The sequence below is a fragment of the Peromyscus maniculatus genome, chromosome 11, assembly GCF_049852395.1.
Source record: "Peromyscus maniculatus bairdii isolate BWxNUB_F1_BW_parent chromosome 11, HU_Pman_BW_mat_3.1, whole genome shotgun sequence".
NCBI classification, from domain to species: Eukaryota; Metazoa; Chordata; class Mammalia; order Rodentia; family Cricetidae; genus Peromyscus; species Peromyscus maniculatus.
Genome location: NC_134862.1, coordinates 59,809,977 through 59,830,584, shown reverse-complemented (window position 1 = coordinate 59,830,584; position 20,608 = coordinate 59,809,977). Strand labels below are relative to the sequence as shown.

At 39.7% G+C, this 20,608-nt stretch overlaps 1 protein-coding gene across 2 annotated transcripts in view; it reads left to right on the top strand.

Moving 5' to 3' along the window:
- Hmcn1 (hemicentin 1) overlaps positions 1-20,608 on the top strand; it is a 440,991-nt gene that overhangs the window by 153,657 nt on the left and 266,726 nt on the right. For both annotated transcript variants that reach the window (XM_076547592.1, XM_076547591.1), the window contains exons 5-6: positions 10,488-10,659; positions 13,094-13,200. In XM_076547592.1, the coding sequence (XP_076403707.1) occupies positions 10,488-10,659; positions 13,094-13,200 (279 nt within the window). The remainder of the gene's footprint in view (positions 1-10,487; positions 10,660-13,093; positions 13,201-20,608) is intronic.

Below are 20,608 nucleotides of genomic sequence, written 5' to 3'. Positions count from 1 at the left end.
ACCAATGATTTCACACTGTGTTTAACTATCTTTCATAAAGTATTTAGATATTTTTAAAATACAAAGTTGAGTTTGGTTATGTAAAACATGGCTCTAGAGAAGAGACATCTGTAAATTATTCTTGAACTTCCCTTCCTATCTCCTTGGCCACATTAAAAGTTGTCTTCTTGTCACATATATGTATAATTTTGCACATACTTTCAGAAAGTTTAGAGTTGCCTTTGAAGTCATGCATGGGCTGCAGGTTAGTAATTCCAAATTGACATGGCATGGCCTTTCATGTGTTTCTATGAATTGTGTGTGTGTGTGTGTGTGTATGTTTGTGTGTGTGTGTGTGTGTGTGTGTGTGTGTGTGTGTGTAGATTAACAAAGAAGGTGAAATAGAGCCTGAGCCAAGAAGCTGTAACTTCAATAATCCTCAAGTATTTTCCCTAATTAAGTATTCTTTTATTACTTATAGAGAGCCTGAATAGCTATTTATTTCGATAATTTATTATTCACAAAGAGCCTGAATTTCTACCTGCTTTTAGGGTATCCAGTAATGAGAGCCTAATTGTATATATATATATATATATATATATATATATATATATATATATATATATATATGTTGCATGAATGTATACGTGCACACACACATACACAAACATCTATCTGTATGTATATGAATGCATATAATTATGTATTTAAAAATCATTTTTTGGAAACCAGTAAGAGTGAAAATGGGATGGCTGAACTCTGACACTTGCCTACTCTAAACAAAATGATTTAATGACAGAAATATATGATAAAGTCAATCTTATGTATTTTATTATTTTAAATACACTATTATCTGGCAAGCTAAGTTTCCTTTATCATCTCTAACTTGTTAAAACTGTGACACAAGAATTTTATGAAGATAAATTAGTGAACTACACTGCGATGCTTTAAAAATAACTGGTGGGAATGACTTCACCCTTCGAGCATGTCTGAAGTGTACTTCTGTTTTGTCAGCTGCTGCATGGTAATGTGGTTTCGTCATGCGGGAAGTATGGCAACTTTACATAAGATTTAGGTGCTCACTGAGTTGAAGTCATCTCCAGGGTCCCCACTGAGCCCACATTTCTTTAAAAGAAAAAGAACTTTATTGAGATATAATTCAAGCATCGTGCAGTTCACTCAAATGAAGTCCCAAGTGAAGTCCCCACTCTGAGTTCTTGTATGATCAGAGTTTGCAACCATTGCCATAGTGTTTTCAAGGCCTCTCTCCTCTCCTTGTTTCTGTTACTGTGATAAAACTCCCTGACCCCCTCAAAAGGAAGCAAGTCAAAGCGTCAAGAACTTCAAACAGTCATATCACACCCTCAGTCGCCAGCAGAGAGACCTGTCTGCGTGCTCACCTACCAGCTCACTTTCTCCCCTCTTACACAGTCCATGACCTGAGCTCAGGGAACAGTGCTCTCCATAGTTGTCTGGGTCTTCCCACATCAATGAATGCAATCAAGACAGTTCATCACCCCGAATATGTGCCAAGGCCAACCTGGTCTACACAATCAATCCTTCATTGAGAGAATTTTCTAGGTGACTCTAGACGGTGTCAAGTTGACAAGACTAAACACCACTCCTTTTGAACTAACAATCTTGCTCTGACTTTGTGAACTGGATAAAATTTTAGTTTTATTGTGAAAACTTTTTTACATTATTCTTTTCTCACTTCTCCCTCTCTCTTTTCATCATGTAGTTTTTAGGGAATCCAAGTTAAGTAATCAGCCTTAGCAACAGGTGTCTATGTGCTGAGTCACCTCTCCAGTGCACATATTATTTCTTTTGCCTCACACCATTGGCACTGAATCGCCAACCATACTTGTTCATGGCACTTACTTTCAGTAAAGCTCATTGTAAATTTTTCCAATTTGAGTGGGAAGGGTAATACAATTTGGTATTCTCTGTGAAAGATCCCCGCAAAAGACTTCAAGACATAACATTTCTTTGGTGGACTTACTGAGGTCTTAAACCGTGACATTGGATTTGTTTTTAAATCACTCTTAGAGAACACATCCTCAGAGACAGGCACAAATTAACCAAGCTCTCAGCAGTGTTGCATAATGTCAGAGCATCATTCATGTACAGTGATCTCCTTAGTATGCACCTGGACATTCCTGGGGACATCGGCAGTGCATTAGCTGTCTATGGGCACATGTACATGCAGGATAAATCATAACCTGAAATTTTCCTAAAGTCAGAATAAAAGAACCCTACTCCAAAGTTCAGTTCTGAGCCATTATGCAACGATCTCTAAAAGGTATGTTCAGAGGCTGACATACACCCTTATTTTTTCTAAGTTCCTAGTAGAGTGGAATGTAAGCAGAACATAATGGTCTTAAATTTTAGTATCTGATCTCAGTCCCTCTAACTGCACTTCAGGTCCCTCTTTCTGATTGCCTCCTTGACACATGGAGTTTTCACATGGATTTTCATTAGCTGCTTAGTGACTCCTAAGAAAATTCTGATTGTGGGCTCCATGTTATACTACAAAGCAATAGTGAACTTAAACCCAGACCAAAGGAATCTCCTGGTCATCTAGAAGAGCATATCTCTCTGAGGTAGGTCAGAGGTGGGCCAGTGAAGCCCACTAACACTGTGGGGCAGAATTTCAACAAAATCATAGTCTTAGACTGTAGCAAGTCTTCCTCACACTAAACACAGTATTGATGTAAAGGCTTTAATATTTTTAAATTGTTCAATTCTTGCCTATTTGCTGTTAAACTGGGATCAAAACATACAGGAGTTAAATCATTATACTCTGCATGCCATTTGTTTTAAAACATTTGCACTGATTTTGGGTTTCACTGGCTGTTTTCCTCCTCCTCTTCCCCCCCCTCCCCCGAGACAGGGTTTCTCTGTGTAGCTTTTGCACCTTTCCTGGAACTCACTTGGTAGCCCAGGCTGGTCTCGAACTCACAGAGATCTGCCTGGTTTTGCTCCCAGAGTGCTGGGATTAAAGGTGTGTGCCACCGCCACCTGGCTCCTCTTCCTCTTGTTCTTCCTCCTCTTCTTCCCTGATCCACTCTTTTTGGTTTTTTGAGACAGAGTTTTTTTGTGTAGCTTTGTGCCTTTCCTGGATCTTACTCTGTAGACCAGGCTGGCCTCAAACTCACAGAGATCCACCTGGCTCTGCCTCCTGAGTGCTGGCATTAAAGGCATGCGCCACCGCGCCTAGCTCTGATTCACTCTTGAGAACTGCTGTTTGTAAACAGAATAGGGAAGACAAGAACACTGGGGCCACAAGCCATGTGTTGCTTTGTTGCTAATTGTGTGACTTATGAGCTTAGGCATGAATAACTTACTCTTATTCATCTGTAAAGTAGAGACAATTGTGCATGGAAGTTATGTCCATGGCTTTTTATGACAGTGTAAAGCTCCTGGGGGGCGTCTGCATATAGTAAGAACTGAAGATACACCTGGTGCTAAGTAGTGGTATTCCACAAAGTGTCTCCAAGGAATTGCCTAGAACAGATTGGCCTGTGAGCATGTCTGTTGGGGATTGTGTTGATTATTAAGTGATGCAGGAGGGTCCAGCTCACTGTGGGCAGCACCAGCCCTAGGCAAGTGGTCCTGGGCTGGGTAAGAAAGCAAGCTAAGCACAAGACTGATTTGAACGGGCCAGAAAGCTGCATTCCTCCATGGTTTCTGCATTTGAGTTCCTATTCTGACTTCATTTCCACAGTGGACTGAGACCTAGTATAGCCTAATAAATCCTTTCCTCCAATAAGTTGCCTCTTGTCAATGTTTTATCACAGTATCAAACTAGAACATGTTCCAGACAAAACTACTCAAGTTCTGCTCATTAATATGTGCTCAAAAATTCACTTTCATTTCTACTTTATATTTCATCACACATAGCAACACAGGTCACTTTCAAACAACAGTGCCTTGTTCCAGAATTAAATAAATGTGTGAACTTAGGCCTGAGTATCGATCTTCGTATAGACTGTGAAATCCTTGAACTGCAAGAGTATCTTCATGAACACAAGGAGTTTAAAGAAAAATGTAGCTGTTGAGCCAGAATGAGTCCCGGCAGATGAAAACAATATACGAACTCACTTTAGATATGATTTTTCTCATCTATCAAATTAAGGAGCCGGATTCATTGGTTCGTCTCCAAGGTCCTTTATACATATAAATTGCTAGGAATAGCTAAACCTTTTTAGCTATTTTTTTTTTCGCATTAAAACCTTTAAAGTGCTATCAGTGGTTCCCTAGTGGCTTGAAAAAGCGTAGTGTTGATAGCAATGCACAATCCAAAGGCTCTCACTTTATTCTAGTTTTATTTATCTTTGTCATTATAATAGATCATTCCCAATCTCATGATAATGTTCCCCGTAGTCAGACAATTAGTGATGTTCTCTCCCTTATATATGGCAACCCGAGAAGCCAGAAACTTCAGGACGCATTCTGTAGCTCACACTGATATATTTTTGTTCACATGTTGATAGTATCTGCATTTCCTCATAAAATGGGCTACATCTGTTCTCGATTAGATTTTTCTTTGGGATGGATAACAGAGTGATTTGAGGCTCCTGATAGAGTCTGCAATATGTCTTTCTCAACAAGTATTGTTATGATACAGGATAATCTCTTTGTGAAAATCCCATAAATGTTTTGTTGATGAATTGGAAGTGATATTGAATGTATCTAACACCTGATTATGTTCTACAGCATCTGAACACACTTTCTCTAGGAAAATGAATCTGCTTTAAGGAAGGCTGTCATTTTCTTAAGAACGCTTTGGACTTGGATATGTTTCCAGTAATGTATAATCTCACTACATTGTATTCAAAGGATAGATACATCTGTGGAAGCACACGGAGATAAACTCTTAACTTACTGCAGGCTATGCATAAAAATTATTTCACTTATATTCCTTCTTAGTGAGTTACTTCGTTATTAATTTGAGATGCTGCACATTTCTTTTTTTGTTTTGTACTTCTTTAAAAATATTTCATGAAATTAGGGTATAAAATAAAGGGTCTTCTTCTGGCACTGTCTCATATTCACCATCCCAACACCATCTCTTGTTCCTACTCCTCTCCCACTGGTCTCCCCTCCTCAGTGGTCCTGATTCTGCTAGAATGTCTTATGTGAATCCACCTTAACTCTGATTTTGCATATGAGAGTAAATATATGACACTTGTCTGTCATTTCACCCCCCATTAGGTCCTCCCTCTCACCCAAATAGTCCTCTTTCTACTTCCATGTCTTGCAGACCGTTTTTCTTTTAAAATGTAGATTCTAAGTGAAAGACCCCCGAAGGTAGTCTTCCCTCTGGAGAGACCCTCGCCCAGAGATCACACCGAGACCACAAGTCAGATGCAAACAGCAAGAGGCTTTATTTGGGAACACGGGTACCCGGGGCAACACAGTCCCTCAAGAGGCTCAAGAGACTGGCGCCCCGATGGGCTGGAGTGGAGGGTTTTTATAGGGTCAGGCAGCAGGAGCACGAGAAGCATGGTTTACAGAGTTCTGATTGGACGATTCATATGAGGCCAGGTTCAAACTCAGGACAGTTCGTGGTTTTTCCCCGAGCTCGACACGCCTGCTGACTTGGTTACAAGTTGTTTTTCTGACCTTTAGTACCCTGTTCTGGGGCCAGGTGGCCGACCGTAGATACCCTGTTTGTTCCTGTGCCCATGTCCTCTAACTGAACTTTCCCCGTACTTTTCAGGCCCTGCTCAAAATGTCGTTAGGCTAAGCAAGTATGCTGGGGTCTTTCACTAAGTATCTATGAGAAATAGGTATAATATTTATCTTTAGGAATCTTATTTCACTCAGTATAATGATTTCAAGTTCCATCCATTTCCCTATCAATGTCATAACTTCACTTTTTTTTTTTCAGCTGAAGAAGATTCCAGTGTGCATAAGTGCCACGTTGTCTTTATTCATCTGCCGATTGGTATATAGGCTTGTTATACAGCATGCTAATGGTGACCAGTGTTGCAATGAGCATGGATGTCCAGGAATCCCTGTGATATGCTTATTTAGATTTATTTCAGAAATATACCTAAGAGTGAGTTATATGGTCATTAGATTATATGGCGGTTCTATATTTTAGGATTGAAAAAAAAAAAAAAAAGAATTCCTGTGCTGATATCCAGAGAGGCTGCACTGTGTAGCTGGAGTTTTCTCCAGTTCTGCCTGTCCCATGGTCAGGACAGTCTCTCCAGCACTGTATGTGGATTCCTTCCTTTCCCTGCATCCTTGACAGATGTGATGGACTTTCAGTGGTCCTTGATCCCTAAGCCTTTCCCACTTTTTAGTTGTGAACTAGTTATAACCATGCTGGTCTTTCCTGTAGAATAGATGTTCTTTTGGTTTGCCCAATTTCTTTCCATCTTTTTCCCTTGTCAGACTGTGGATAGATTTTTATTATTTCTTAAATTTATTGATTGCTTTCCCAGACAATAAATCAGTCCTTTGTTTTTTTCTGGAGCAAAGCAAATCTTTACAGCCCTTTTCATAAAAATGTCAACACTGATTGTTACCTCATATGTTCTAGAGATGTCCAATCTTAGTTACAATCGGCCTGGTGTCTGTTGTCATGTGGGGAGATGTGATGAGCTGAACCAGTCATTCTTTCATCTTCAATCAGGAAGGATTACTAAAAACTCTCCAGGTCATAGCGTCTGCTTCTTCGCAAAGTTGTGTTGGTGTATTTGTAATTTCATATGGAAAATACAGGTGCTTTATGAGGTTAAACTTGGAGGAAATACAGTATTTGATTTATGGAACACATGTTCTTTTGAATTCATTTATGACATGACAAAGTTTTCTTTGAAATATGCTACTTTCACTCTCCTACTTTAAGTATGTTAGTAATTTTCAAGAGGAGCTTTGTGAAGAAATCCAAAGGCCTCGTCTCAACTTATGAACACATATTTATGGGATGCTTCCAACGTCACTGTTCTTTTACGTTTTTTGTCCATCCTTTTTATTTATTTATTCTACGTATCTTTCACATCATGTATCTTGATCCCATTCATTTTCCATCCCTTCATATCTGCCCTCCACCACTATACGCTCCCCCCCTCAACAATACAAAATTCAAGATAAAAAACGAAGAAAATAAAAAGGTAAAAATAGGAAAAAAATAAAAAAAAAATCTCATCATGGAAGCTACAGTGAGACCCAACAAGTCACTCCATATACCTCTTTCTCCAAATGTCTCTACTTGCAGGTGTTCATTGCAAAGAGTCATTGCTCTGATATAAGGCCCCTGGTCTCCATCATATGTCCCATGCTGGGTCCCCACCAGGACTCTTCCTGGACATCCCGCTGCCGCCCTGTGTTGTGGAGATCATGCAGTTTTGGGTCTGTGGTTCAGGTCCCTTCCCATGTTCCAGCAGATCATAGATGGGGTGGATGTTGGGGCAGGCCAAGTCATCACCCTGGGTCTGGGCCTGAGCAGCTGTAGGGTTGGTCCACCAGATAGGAAATGGGGAGAGCTCTCCCATGGTCACAATTTTGGGGCTGGCTCTTGAACACCTGTGCTAACAGTGTTGGCTCTCTTGTGCTGCCCTGGCAAGGTGCAGGGCCTGCTCTCCTGAGTATTATAGCTGATGGGGGTCAGGGACAGCTCTCCCACTCTCATGACCACAGGGCCAACTCTCCCACCTGCCCCAGGGGTTAATGGGTCAGGGGAGGGCATCTCACCCCTACCCATGCCACCATAAGACAGATGAGAAACTGGGACTGCTCTCAAACGCTCACAATTTGGGGGCTGGCTCTTCCACACCTGTGCTAATGGGGTTGACTCTATTGTGCCACTCTGGTGATGTGCAGGGCCTGCCCTCCCAAATGTTGCACCTGATGAGGGTCAGGGACGGCTCTCCCACTCTTCTGACCACAGGGCCAGCTTTCCTACCTGCCACAGGCATTGATAGGTGGGTGAGGGTGTGGGGGAGCTCTCCCCCACCCATACTGCCACAAGACAGATGGGTAATAGGAACATCTCTCCCAGTTCTTTTACGTTTTCGTTAAGTGTACAAATGAACAGTTTCAGTGGTATATATATATATATATATATATATATATATATATACACACACACATGTGAGTTTACTTTGTTAACATTTTCCCCCTCAGTGTCTTCCTTTTTCTCCCATTTCCTCTCCTATCGGTCCCTTTCTGTGTCCCTATAGGCTTCTTTCTACTTTTGTGTCATGCATGCATGAATGTGTGTGTATTTAAATCTAAAATCTACATATGAGAAAAACAAGCAATATTTGTCTTTCCTTCCTTCATTATCCTTTATTCTCATTTCCATCTTCAGACCCCTTCATCACCTGCATAGTCCATTTTCATGGTGTGTGTGTGTGTGTGTGTGTGTGTGTGTGTGTGTGTGTGTGTGTGTTATAGCTAGCACATATGGAAGCGTGTGATATTTGCTTTGAGTTTGGCTGATTTATGCTTTACGCAATGATCTTCCAGTTCCATCCATTTTCTTGAAAATGGCACAATTTTAGTTGCTTTCCCTCGTGAATAAAATTTCATTGGGTATGCATGCTGCATTTTCTTTTTCCATTCATCTGTGCTACAGTGAGCAGTACTGCAATAAACAAGGATATGCAGTGTCTCTGGTGTGTGCTGCCTTGAATTCTTCAGCTTGTCATGTATTTGAACACTTCCTGAGATGGAGTCATTCCTGTTTCTAGCCTATCTGTAGTCTTTTTGTACATTTCTTCATACCCTCCCTGCTACCTAGTATGAATTTGCCTTTTTCTTTATTTATCGAAACCACTTGTCTTTCACAGATTGTTTTATTTGCCTGTGACATTTTTATTGAAACCTTATCAGAGGAAGAAAAGAATATTTATCTGGGGAAGTACAAACTAGTATTTTAGTGTCAGCTATGTGGGGGTAGTGTGATGGTGCTCCCATATTTCAGCAAGCGTACCTTGTTTCCTCCTGCATCCTCTTATTTAAGAAGAATATCAAGCTGGCAGTGGTGGTGGTTTTTATGTCTATAATCCTATCATTTTGCAAGTGGAAGCAGAATGATCAGAATTTATAGCAAGTCTTAATTCTATAGTGAGTTCAATGCCAGCTGGGATATCTGAGACATTATCTCAACAAACAAAATACATAAATTTTATCATTATAATAACCAATCTCTTTACCATTAATACACAGGTCACCTTTAATGTTTGTATCACACACCATCTGGTTTTAGATACACACAGAAATATGTGTGATTTTTAAATCTGGAACAGTGGCAGGTGTATGTGTGAAAAGTAAATGATATATAATAAAATCAAAAAATTCAGCAAATGCTAGTACAGAGAAGAGCTATTACTAAATACTGAATAAAAGTATTTCCACCAATACAAAGTACCTGGGAGAGAACCTTAGACAACACACATTTATTTTTAGAATGAACATAACCGTCTCACATTGCTAATTGTACTAATATGTCTTCCCTTTTTTTTCATGCTCTTTAGGGGGAAAAACAGTAAGGAAAATGAAAAGAATGTTTTAATTGTAAATAAAAAGTGTTCAGTATTGTTGCCTGATTACTTAGCTTATGACTGCTTACATTGAAATTTAAGAAATGTTTCTGAACACTTTAACTTTGCTTAGGAGTCAGTTCTGTTTAGGGTCCGGTGCCTAACTGCAAGGAGGTCTAAGATCTCAAGGGGTAAGTCAGACACTGATGTGACATAGACAAACGTGGTCATGACTGAGAGTTGATTGAATTAAGATTGGTGAATTGGTACTCAGCTAAACACGCACCATGTGTCTAATGGGAGATTGTGTTTGTTGTAAAAATTATGTGAAGTTGATGTTTGCCATGTTCACACCATTTTAGAATTAAATTTTGTAATGTATTCCTGTAACAAGGACTACTTTTCTATGCACTCCTTGAATTGATTTGAAGCTGAAATATTTTTCTGTTCTTTTTAAATTTATTGGTTGCCTTCCCCATTATCTAGGGTATTTATTCATTTTATCATAAGAAAGGACTATATTGTTGACACTGCAACTCTTTTTACAAAAGTAGAATAGTACAGCATGCTGAGACTACTTTCATATTATTTACAATATTAAACCTACCCAAATTCCACTTGACAGTCTGCTAAAGTGATATGGTTTTAAAATTGTGCCTAGAATGAACAAAATCCTGAACAGATCCCTTTTTAAAAGCAGATTACCTTCACATATAGAAGATTAGTTGGACCTCCCCTGTGGGTTTTTCCTCATGGGGTTTAACCCGGAAGTTTAATTGTTAATACTAATCCAAGATGGAAAACTTGGAATTAGAACGCAGGTTAAACTAGCGTTTTATTTTGAGATGACAACACACACAGGCAGAGAGGAAGATGTGCCCTTCAGGATGAGCTTTGAGCTAAGCCTCGCACATGCGCAGGAGGTGCCTCCCACTCAGCGCTTCACTGAACCTGGTCCTGAGCCGGAAGTGGGGTAACCTGCAAACCTTTCTTTCCCTCTTACAGGTGCTGAAGTGGGTGGAAGAAGCAGTTCAGGCCTCCAAGGTTCACCTCTTATCCACCGATCACTTGCATCAGGCTGTAAATACTTGGAAAATTCCATTTGATCCCAGCCTCAAAGAAGTTACTGTGTCCCTGAGTGGCCCTTCTCCCGCGATTGAAATTCGCAATCCTTTTGGTAAGATGAATCAAACACTGATTATTAAATGCGAAGAACAGGCACAGTTACTGTTTGCACACTTTGTCAATCAATTCTGTCTTTATAAATAAGTTCAAAGCATTCAAAAGTGACTGTAGAAGGTGTTTGAAAGAACGTTATTAACTTATTAGTTAGTTTATTAACTTATTAATTAGTTAATGGGAGGCAGAGGGGAGAATTCAGAAAGCCGTGGAGACTGGCCATGAGCAGCAGTGTTAATAACATGAGAGACTCTGCACCAAAATATCAAGATGAAAGACCGGAGCTGAAACCTGAAGTGGCCACTGAACTCCACTTATGTGCCTCTGTTCACATGTAGACAAGTGCACATACGTCATACACACACACACACACACACACACACACACACACACACACCACATACACACATACATCACACACACATACAAATACATCAGTCACAATATAAATTCACCACACACATACATACCACACACACACATATACATCTCTCTCATACATACACCACATACACCCACATACGCACATACATCACACATACATACAAATACATCACACTCATACTCATATATACATTCACCACACACACACACACACACCACATACACACACACATCACACACACATACAAATACATCAGTCACAATATACATTCACCACACACATACATACCACACACACACATATACAGCTCTCTCATACATACACCACATACACCCACATACGCACATACATCACACATACATACAAATACATCACACTCATACTCATATATACATTCACCACACACACACACACACACACACACACACGCCACACACATATATCGCACATACACACACCCCTCACATATACATTTCATATACACACATCATACACATACATCACACACACACACACCCCTCACACATACATCTCTCTCTCTCTCACACACACACACACACACACACAAAACACCACATACATATCACACACACATATATCTCACACGCACACATACACACCTCCCACACATACATCACACACACACACACACACACACACACACACACAAACAGGCACAAATAGATAAATAAAATTTAGTGTGATTAAATTTTAGTGATAGAGCACTTGTCTAATATATATAAGGGTCTCACCTTAATTCCCAGTACTGCCAAAAGAAAGTATATTCTTAGTAGGTGAATAAATGTATTAACTTACTTTTCTCTCACTTGTATTTTATGACAAGATTTTCCTAATTCTACTGCTGGCTGAAAACGATGAGACTCACACTAAAAAGCAAATCTGAAAATAAAGGAACCTCGCTTTTCCTCCCTTTTGTATTAAGTGGTTCTCAGGAAACAGTTCTAGTTCTACTGTGGTTCTGGTATCTGCCTGGTACCTTTTCTCTGCTTGTGAATATTTACAAAGGGGAAGTGGTTAACTATATTTTTTATTCGCATCATTGAAGCAAATAATTCTTTTAAGAGTGTGAAATGATTCCTGTAAGCGTATGAAATATTGCTCAGAGTTCCTCATCCACACTAGCAAAACACTGGAATTTACAAAGAGGTGAAACCCCCTTTTCAAGAGCTGGTCTCGGCTGTGCGTTTGTCTGCTGCAGCCGCATTCCACCCACTGTGACAACTCCCAGGCTACCCCGAGAAGCTATGCTCATTGCATGGTGTTCCAACTGCTTTAAAGATCCTCTGGGCTCACAATGATGGTCAGTCTTTCGACTGTTTAAAACACATACCTGAGTAAATTGGCCATGGGGAAGCCAGACGTGAAAAACTAGGGCTCAGTTACATTTTATATCTTTTTCTCCTTAGATCCCAATTAATAGTTATTGGAAGTAAATTTCAGGCAGATAGGAGATGGTCCCCTGTGTTTTGTTACAATGCTGTTCTTTAGCTCTCCTTTGAGAGACAGCCTTCTCCTGCACCTAATGGAAAACTGGTTAAGGTCTTGCTCTTCATGCAGAGACTTGCTCAGGATGCTTACATTAGTAGCATCTGCACTGATCTCCAGAAAGACCTGTATTCTGGTTTGAGTTCTGCCCCTATGCAATCTACCTGTCTCTAGTGACTGACTGCATGTAAAGTCTTCATAACATGGCAATTGTTCTCTAGGCTAGCTTTAGAGATAACATGATGGTTTTTTCAGTTGTTATTCTCATTTTACTATCAAACACATAACTGATGATGAGGATCTGTTACTTCAGTTGCGGTGTCTAGAAGCCTACAATTACGTATATTTTAGGTACAAATAAAACAATATTTTGAGCTATGGACACAAATATCTGTTAAATAATATATATACATACTTAGTGGAAAAAAAATCTCTTTGTTATTTGAAATCTGATCATATTCTGAGACTTGTTTATGTTAAATTGGCTGATCTCTTTAACTGGGAGAAAAATTGTGCTTTCTACCTTTGTTTTGTCTTTCAGGGAAGCTGATAAAAAAGGGATTTGGCTTGAATGAGCTGTTAAATATCCATAACTCTGCCAAAGTGGTGAATGTCAAGGAGCCAGAAGCTGGAATGTGGACAGTGAAGGTACTGTTATTTCACAGTCTGTTTGTTATTTTATTTTTAAGTTGGCATGCTTTATAAAGTATATAAAATAGCTTATTTATATATTCTTGCAATCACGAGGAGCACATTTAATGAAAGCACATGTGTGGGAGGTCTCGAGCTTGCTCATGAGCTAGGTAGTGTTGTTTTGATGACCATGAGCATCAATGATGTTCTGGAATAAGTTTTAAAATTCTTGGGCAGTTTTCCTATCATCAAATCTGTGGACAGATGGTACCATCCACTCCTTGCTTCCAAAATCAGCAGATATGGAGCCAGTGGAGAACAATAGTTAGGTCTGTGGGCTCTGGTTGGAACTACCTGGGATTGAACAAAACTTGCAGGCTGGACTGCTTGGGAGCAGAACTTTGATATCCCTTGCTGTCCTCCTCTGTCATGTGAAGGTGGTAGTTCTTTACACCTCAGGGTTGGGCTGAAATGAAAGAAGGCTCATATATAAGAAATAGTGCAGTTTCTCTTATAAAGCTCTGTCATTATTTTCTTTAATTAAAAAAAGCATTTGTTTTCTTGAATTATCTGAAGGGTCGTATAGTCAATATGGAGGCAAGAACGTAACATACAGTCAAAATGCAGGATACTGTAAATCAGAGATGTGATTTTGTTGTGGATTATGTGTGTAACTGGCTGTGGTGGGCAATCTGAGTGATTGCCAGTGTTTCTCAGCCTTTTCATTATGTTCTGGCCTTCCTCCAGCTCAGGTGTCTGTGTTTTTATGTATGAGAGGGTTTCCCTGAGAACAGGAAAAGGTTGTTCTGCTGAGGTGTTAACACTTCAGAAGCAGCTTTCAGACCATTAAGGCATAAACTCACCCCAAATGCTCCCATAGGAGCAGGCTTAACAGAGTGTGCCTCACTGATGGTGTGCTTTCCTGCATCCTTTTCCCTCTTCCCAGAAACACCCTGAGCAGCCAGCTAGCAAGAAAGCCCTTGCTCCAGAATCCTTGTGAGGATACCTGCAACAGTGTTCCTCTCTTTCATCACCTCAACTTCCCTAAGTAATAAAATGGTCTTCATGGGACCACCATTCAAATTACAGGGGTGCTGTGAACGATCATGCATGTGGGGGTGGCGCACCACAGGAATTCGAGGAAGATTTTCCATGCCAGGCAGATTTTTGATTTTTCAAAGAATATGTAAATTAATTTTTCTCATTTTAAGAAATTACAGTTTGCACCATAACTCCCTTTAAGTGCCAGAACATTCTTTATTCACAGAGCTCTATAATCTGCAGGGATACTATAAAGGGTAGAATAGATTTGGGGAGTAGATGATCTTGAGTGAGATCAAGGGCAATGTAAATACAATCTGGCAATTTCTCAATGAACAGATCATAAATGGTCACACCTGTTTTATTAACTCAGTTCCTTACACATAGGTGTGCCGTATATATTGCATGCCTTGATGACAGCAATGAAGTGTTTTTTACTATGATATTTTGAATAAACATGGCTAAAATTGATGTTAATGTTATTTTGATCAATGTGCCCAAAAATGTGACTCTTGCTGAGTCTGCTTCCCCCCCCCCATAGTAGGAAGAACTGTGTGAGTTTCGTCTCTTTATCCCTCAAATGATTTCATTTAAGCATGACCTAAGCCAGCAGTGCCCTAAGTTGGCAGTCAAGTATTCTGTTTTTGCTTTCTGAATCGTAACAATAAGGTATCCATTGTTGGCTGGGAGACATGCAAGTGGTACCATTTTCTTAGTAGTTCATTCTGGGGCATTTGAACCCGTTTCCAGGTGATTTGGATTGCCACCAATGGTTTTTCCTCTAGTAAAACTCTCGCCCAGAGGAGTGATCCAACATAACTGCAGTTAGTCTTGTGCTTGGCATGTCTATTTATTCAGTCATCAACTTGCAGTGTTTGCTTTTGGCCGAGTTTCATATGATCTGCTTAGTGTGCACTAAGCGCGTTTAATTGACAATTAAAACAGAGGAGTTCTAAGGGTTAGCGTGTAAGCAAAGAGAGTAAGAAAAAGATGATGAGGCAGTAAAATCTCTGTTTAGACAAGTGTCTACACTCAGTCTCCTATAATTAAGAGAATGCTAAAAAGGCACGGTATCTATTATCACATTGCCTGAAATCCATTCTAGTTCTCACCAAAGAACCCCCTCTTCTGCTCAACACCATTCCTGGTTTACAGCTAATGGTAGCAACAATTAAACAAAACATAAGCATTGGAGTGCAACTTACAGATAATAAAATTATTTTTCTGCTAGCTGAAATGCCAGAAGAATGTATCAGCATGATACAAAGTAAATAGAGCTACATCTACCGACATAAATATTTCTGCTGACACTGGGTCTCCCTTTTGGACAGCTGGTGAATGACAAACGTTCTCCATGTGTGCTTTCTCAAGGAGAGAAGTGAGATTAGATAGTGTATCCTGCATGCTATCTCCTTTGCCCTATGCTATCTGGAAGATGTCGGCTCTATCAGACAAATTAATAATGACTTCTAAATGTTTCGAATAGCACTTTATCCCAAGTATGAAAAACAGTCTGTTTTATGACCAGAAGATGCTGGAAGGCCATGTGAATTGGCCTCAACCACTCTTCTGGCTATCCTGTATCACTTACATTTACACTCTAGTCCAACTGAGTTGTTGAATTTTAAGCTGCTCCTGTTATTCCCACCTTTGCTTCATGCTTTTTGTTTTGTTTTTCAAAACAGAGTCTTACTATGTAGGGCTGGCTATCCTGGAACTCACTATGTAGACTGGGCTGACCTTGAACTCATGGAGATCTGACTATTAGGATTCTTTGATCCTGTACCACTACTACACCCTGCTTTTTTTCTTTTTCTTTTTTTTTTCCTTCTAGGAGTTCCTCCTTCCTAGAATGTCTTTCCTTTCACTCTGATCTACAACTATCCTCCAAGATTCAACTCAAATGCCAACAGTTTCATCAAGTCTTGTCAAATGTGGCCTAAAATACCATCTTGTCCTCCTGGCTGTCTATACCTCTCTTAGATTAATTTTTCTCCTATATCATAATTATTTCTGTAGAGATTTTTCTCTCTCTCTAGTTATTGTAATTAGAGTTTTATTACTAGAGTAGCCACAGTGTCTACACAAAAGCTATATAACTATTTATGAATAAAAATTGATGTTTACTCTAGTGGTATCTAAGAAAGTGGCAGATTTAGTTAGCCTACAGCTCATGAATTGTGTTGGGAGACTTTAATCTATCCATTCTTTAGATCTACTGGAGGGGCCCTTCCATTTCTTTTCTGTTTTATCATGCAAACAGTTTACTGTGATGTTTTGGGGTACCTATTTTTTTAATTAATTTTTTCTTTTTTTTACATACCAACCACAGTTTCTCCTCCCTCCTCTCTTGCTGTTCCCTCCCCCCACCTTCCATCTACCCTCCCATCCCATCCACTCCTTCTCCATACAGAAAAGGGCAGACCTCCCATGGGCATCAACAAAATATGGCATATTAAGTAGAGGCAGGACCAAGCCTCTCCCCTGCATCAAGGCTTGGTGAGGCATCTCATCATGGGGAATAGGTTCCAAAAGCCAGTTCAGGTGTCAGGGACAGGTCCTGATCCCATTGCTAGGGGCCCCACAAACAGACCAAGCTACACGACTGTCGTCCACTTGCAGAGGGCCTAGGTAGGTCCCATGCAGGCTCCCTAGCTTGTTGGTTTAGAGTCCATGAGCTCCCATGAGCTTGGGTCAGTTGTCTCTGTGGGTTCCCCCCTCGAGATCTTGACCCCCCCCTTGCTCATACAATCCCTCCTCCATCTCTTCAACTGGACTCCTGGAGCTTGGTCCAGTGCTTGGCTGTGGATCTCTGCATCTGCTTCTATCAGTTACTAGATGAAGGTTTCTGGTGGCAATTAGGGTAGTCATCAATCTGATTACAGGAGAAGGCCAGTTCAGGCACCCTCTCCACTATTGCTAGGAGTCTTAGCTGGGGTCATCCTTGTGGATTCCTGGGAGTTTCCCTGGCACCAAGTTTCTTACCCCAAAATGGCCCCCTCTATCAAAATGTCCCTTTTATTACTCTCCCCCTCTCTCCTGCCCCTAACTCAACCAACCTGATATGGGGCACTTTTTTACACAATGAGTCAACTCCTTTTTCTAATCATATGACTGATGCAAATGTTTTAACCTGCCTCTGATGTAGGTATAACATACTGAACAGAAGTAACTGAAAAGAACACAAAATTTTATTAAAAACAGCAGAGAAAGCTGTTTTATGCCCTCAAGTTTCCATTTATATGGAAACTACAAATCCTGGATCTTATTTCTGAGAAGCAATATGAATTTTCCATTCAGACAGCTGTAGCTAATATATAGCTACATAGAATATAAGTCTATTACCACTGAAACTCCCTGGGCCAAGTTTTGTCTCCTTCTACTTCAGGGAAACTCCCTATGACGATATTAAATAATAGATGTAGATAATACAAATGTTTCTATTAGCCTAGGATTATCAGTGTAATCATTTGTAATTTAACACATCCCCTGGGGTATGTTTCCATAAGTAAATTTGGATAAACTGTCCCTAGATAATCCCCTAAGTACAGAAGAGAATATTCCATATCACGTGACTATATTGAGCTTCTAGGACTGGAAGAAATATTTTGGTTTAGATATATTAATTTTCAGTACATACTAATGCATTTTCTATGGGGTAATATGGTTGCCTAAATAATACATGCACAATGACAACACCAGTTCACAAGGCCCTACCCCTTGATGAAGAGCTATAGGCAACTAATGGCTGCTAAGAGAGAAGGACTCAGTCTTCTCCAGGGACCAGTTCCCTAAAATGTAAAAACACATTTAGAGATGAACTCAGCAGGTTGTATTGATACCTAAACACACACACACACACACACACACACACACACACACACACACACACACACGCACAGACTCACACGCCACTAATAATTAAAGAAGACGTCATGAATTTGAGACGTAGGGGGGCATTGGAGGAGTTGGAGGGGGAAGGGAGGAGTCGAGAAGATACCCATGCATGGAATTATCTAAAACATTTTTCAAAATGTAAAAAGTACTTTGTTCCATAGCATTGTGATATTTGGAAATTGTACTGAAGTTCAATATCCGTGTGTCTTAACTACTTAGGATTTCATCATCAATCAAATACTTGTACCTAAATTTTGCTGACATCAAATTTTTGAAGCCACTATGCAAAATTTGTAAATGATTTCTATGTGTTTATCTGCATAACTGCATAAAATTTACAAACAAGGAAGTATTAGTGTATCCAAATAAAAAGTATTGTCATTAATTTATTAAATTTTGAATTTTTTTAATGAAAAATAGTATGTTTTGTAAATCACAGTATAGTCAACTGGCATAAGTGTGGTTAAGAGTCATTAGTAAAGCACTCTTAAGTCTGCAAAGAACCACCCAAGAGAGTCCTCCAATTATCGTCACCTGGCGGCCTATGAATGTCTGTAGACAATTGTCTGCAGCATTAATTTAGTGTTTGGGCAATGGAACACTCTATCATAGCCCTTTCCTAGAAAACTATCCAGTTATTTTGGCCTTCCAATATCAAAATGTTATCTACATGGAATATTTTTATTTAAAAAGAGATCTGTTCACTTGAGCAGAGACTAACTTGTGTGTATACAAGTGCGTGCGTGCGTGCATGCGTGCGTGCGTGCGTGCGTGCGTGCGTGTGTGTGTGTGTGTGTGTGTGTGTGTGTGTTTAAACTGACTTTCTTCTTTAGACTCCATTTCTTTCCTTTCTGGCATATTCATCCAACGAGGCAATGCCCAGTAGAGTGGCATGTAGAGTGAGCTGGTATTGCTGCTGTGTGTTTATGGCTGACACAATGCCTGTATCACAGCAGTGCTCAATGAAAAATTGGTGAACATAATCATCTTCTTTAATTTGGAAGGAATGGGGTCTCCTTTAAGAGCAAATATTTGAAAAGAGGTGGATATCTATGTTAGTTCAAGGTCAATCATTCATTATCTGTGTGATCTCAGAGTATTCCTTAACTTTGTAAAGTCTGAAGAACATGATAGTTATTTAATAGTCTCATGACCGAATGAGAAATTGGAAAACAGTGTTTAAAGGGTTGTTGCCACATGGGTAGATTAATTAGTTAAATAACCATCTCTTGAATATATATGCCATATATTGTATCTTCATTTGAATTCATATATATATACATACATACATATATATACATATATATATATAATTATTTTGTAGGTTTTGTTTTGACTTTAGCTTTGAGTAAATTTGTTGTCTTATGAAACATTACAACTCTTTAAGAGCAGGAAATGAAATCCAGCTCTATCAATTAAATTTTAATCCAATTGGTTTTACTAGGAATTCTCACTGGCTTCATATAAGGCAGTTCTGTTCTCATTAATATTCATGCAGTTTGACAGACTGCCCTATTTTAGACAGTCACTTAGAAACTCTGGCTGATGGGTGCTCCACTTGAATTTTTACCTGTAAAATTTTTATTCACTTTGGCAGAAGAAAAGACAGCAGAACGTGTACTGAATGAGTAAAAGGAAGGGATCTGTTTCAACTCAGAAATGACACACTCTATTTATAATCCGTGGACCAGAACTGGCCCTATGGCCTTATAGCAGACTGCAGCTGGCTCTTGGTGATTCATGGAAAATCAGGCATACACTTACCTTGCTCATTATTTTAAGTGACATCGAGCTGGGACCTATAAATTAGCATGTTTGATGTATTAACCTATTTTTTTAAGTCCAAAAATATAGAGCATCTTTCTTTCACAGAAATGTTTATCAGCACTCCCTGACTCGTTTAACAGAAAGAATCATTGGAACTCTACAACAGCTACAGCAAACTTCGAGAATAATATCATCTTCTACGCCTTAGAGTTCAAGGCTACCTAGAAATTGTTACACTAAACTCCTATCTGTGGTCTTTGGTACTTTGGAAGGAGCACTGAACTTGGAATAAATACCATTTGTGTCTATTGAATAGCATTATTAGTACCCTGAAGGGGCTTTAAATGTAGGCAGAGATATGGTGGTACTAACAATTCATGCTACACAGGGATTTAGCAAACCATCACCCTTAATTAGTTAGATCCATCTGCTGTGCGCTAGGTGGCTAGGAAGAACTTAGCTAGTGTAAGTCCTAGGAGGACACCCCCCCCCCCCATGCCTGGAACTCCCCGCCACCTTTGGAACTCTCCATGGTACTTGCTCTAGTGCCCTTCGGGCTCTCCCATCATTCCTGGCAATCTCACTTGAATTCAGAAATCTAGAGTCTGATCCACCCTGCTCCTTCACTTTGCCATATTTTCTTTTCAAGGAAAGGCTGTGTAATCACAATTACAGGATACTGGTGTGGTTTTAATATCAAATCGTCATCTTTACCAAA